This window comes from Parus major, chromosome 22 (assembly GCF_001522545.3).
Source record: "Parus major isolate Abel chromosome 22, Parus_major1.1, whole genome shotgun sequence".
Classification (NCBI taxonomy): Eukaryota; Metazoa; Chordata; class Aves; order Passeriformes; family Paridae; genus Parus; species Parus major.
The window spans coordinates 1,763,862-1,766,961 of NC_031790.1; the positions used below are offsets into that span (position 1 = coordinate 1,763,862).

A 3,100-nucleotide genomic window follows, 5' to 3' on the forward strand; every position below is an offset into this window, starting at 1 on the left:
ATTATTATTATTATTATTATTATTATTATTATTATTATTATTATTATTATTATTATTATTATCCTCTCTTCTGGAGCTTTCCATAATGTCTCCAGCACCATATTATTGTGATTTCAAGCTAATACTTCCAAGAGACCTGGGACTTCACATGAAATATTGTTATTTGTTCCTCTTTTGCTGAGGAACGGTTGATATTGTTCTGGAAGCTCAGCAAACAATACTTGGAAAAGTTATTGCACATAGAAAGGGGCTTTCTCCTTGCAAGGCACCTCTTTAAAAAATAGCCAATTTAGAGTAAAATCCATGCAGCAGCTTGAAATCAAGGAAATTTAATTTTAAAAAATGGGGGAAGACAGAGGATTTGCCACCCTTTCCAAATTCCAAGGACACTGAGTGAACAGGCCATTTCTGTTCCTATTGACTCTGGTTTTGCCTTGATGATTTCCAATTTTCTGGCACCATCACCCTTAATTTGGAAAGAATTAAGCACCGTTATTTTTCTAAACTATTCTGTTTAACTCCCTCTCTACTCCAGACTTACTCTAACTAAACACACTGAGGGAATGAGAGCTCCTTTGAGAGGTAAAAAAAGGAACTCAGACCACACATTCTTGAAGCAGTTTTACCAAATTTCTGATGAGGAACCCCCTTTTTATTTTGTTCCCCTTTGGCAGTGATGTCTTCAAGTCCAACAGTCGGCTCCTCCAGCACTTCTTCCATCCTCCCGTTCTCCTCCTCGGTGTTCCCTGCTGTCAAACAGAAGAGTGCCTTTGCTCCTGTCATCAGACCCCAAGGGTCCCCCTCGCCCGCCTGCTCCAGCGGTAACGGGAACGGGTTCAGAGGTGAGGAACGTGTTCCTGCTCATTCACAACTTCAGTTTGAAATTTCAGTTTCCCGCCTGAGTGCCATCACACGAGGAGTGCAAGGGCTCAGGAGTGAAAACCTGCCCCGCTGCAGCTGGATCTAAGGATTCATCCAAGCTGTTGGCTTTAAAGCAGGGGCCAGGCGCTGATTTCCACAGGAAGGTTCTGACCCGATGCGTTTCAACCCCAGAATGGTTTGGGCTGGGAAAGGACCTCAAAGGTCCACTTCTAACCCCCACCATGGGCAGAGACACCTTTCCCTAGAATATAGTGGAATTGCAGCTCTTTTGTGGGCAATGACTTCTCCTCAGGCTTGGGGGACTTGTTAAACAGAGCAGAGTTAATCCCCAGCTCTGTCCAGAACACAAACCTGCTGCGAGGTTTAGGCTCAACCCGGGAATTGAGCCCCACAGCCCTTTTACAGCCCTTTTAAAGGTGATCTGTGAAACAAATGTGAGCAGTGAGATAAGAATGGAAACCTGTACCCAATTCTTGCTTTTAACAGGCTTGGGGGGGGAGGGTGTGGGGGTGTGTGTGTGTGTGTGCAGCACATAAATATGCTCCAAGTCTCCATAAAAAATGCCTTTATAGGGCCTGGGAAATCATCTGACTCCTTCAGACTTCACTGGAGATAGCCTAGGAAACACAAGTGTGGGAAGTGAGCTGTGCCAAGAGCCAGTGGTAATTCCAAATGAGCCCCACAAACAGCACCTGTTGGGCTGGGTGTGATATAAACCCTTAGCTGGGCCACAGGGACTTGCAGAAAGTGTGATTATTTTATGTAATAAGGAAATTCTAAGTGTACTGAACAAAAACAGTAACATTTTTAAAACCTAACTCAGAGAATTCTGAAACAGCTTCTTCCCCTGCCCCAATTACAAGAAAATCCACACTTTCCTAAGATTATTTTCTTCCCATGAATGGGTCTATCCATTGATCTCACCATGTGAATGCACAGATTTTAGTCTACTTGGAAGTTAAACTTGTCTAACTGTTATGTAGAGAAGGCCTAAATATTAAGCTTAAATATTCAGGAGTTACCTGAGGTGGTGCTAAACACAAATCAGAGAGAAAACCACTCAGGCTGCTTCTGGGAGGTAGAAAAAGGACAGATTAAAATACTACTGAAATGTTAAAATTAATAATTTCCCTTAAGGTAATACTCAAGGTTCTGTTTAGAAAGATTTCATCTCTCTTTCAACCTATAAGGAAATAAAGTATTAGAGACAAGTCTGTGCCATCTTTGCTATTTACCATTTTTTATCCAGTCTATAAATCAGTAATCAATGACAGATTCTAAAAACTGAGCTTTAATATTAAATATAACAAAATCTCAAAGCTAAATCCTGACATCCATCCATTTCTACTGACCAAAGTCCAGTCCTGAGCTGGTCAGGATTAATCTATGAATTAAGGTTGTGAATAATTGCTGAATTAGCAAAATCAGAGATAAATGGATACAGAATTTATTAACCACATCCCTTTCTTTGTGGGATTTCTACCTGTACATCAACACAAAGATGAGTATCTTCATATTCTAGAGCTGTTAAATTTAATAGCCAGTAAAGCAGGACTGGTCAGTGACACAACAAGAAGAAACAAGGTTTGTTACGCCAGGTCCTGGTAACTATTGAACTCTTTCAGCCAGGGATGCAAATTCCAGCTGAAATATTTAAATTGATGCAAGCTGGGGAGCACATGCTTTGGAAAGGATCCAGGTACATGCAGCCTGATATCCAAATTAATGTTCCCACAGTGCTGACAGACAGATGTGTCCAAAAAGTCAACAGGAGGCTCCCAAAGAGGCTTTTTGCCTGAAATGGAGAGATGGGGAGAGGGAGATGGATAATGCCCTCTGCCACGCCAGCCCCTGGGGCTGGAAACCAGGGATAGGTGTGCTGGGCATGGAATTTGAGATTTATTTACTTATTTATCAAACTCAGGCATCCCAAAATGCTGCTGGAGAGAGAATAGCAAAAGCACAGGGCAAGCAGTGAATATATGCAGGCCCCTTTCCAAAGCCCATGAACTTGGAGTTTCCCCCCACAACATGTGGAAAACATCTCCTCAATATATAATGACAATAATAATAGCAATAGTAATAATAATAATAATAATAATAATAATAATAATAATAATAATAATAATAACATATTATAGGATTATATATCCACATTTAGAGGATGATAATCATAATCTTCCTAGTCCTCCTCATTATTATTATTGTTATTATTATT

At 40.7% G+C, this 3,100-nt stretch overlaps 1 protein-coding gene across 1 annotated transcript in view; it reads left to right on the forward strand.

Moving 5' to 3' along the window:
• EBF2 (EBF transcription factor 2) overlaps positions 1-3,100 on the forward strand; it is a 118,559-nt gene that overhangs the window by 108,670 nt on the left and 6,789 nt on the right. Inside the window, exon 15 of the mRNA XM_015648621.3 lies at positions 675-842. Coding sequence (XP_015504107.1) covers positions 675-842 — 168 coding nt within the window. The remainder of the gene's footprint in view (positions 1-674; positions 843-3,100) is intronic.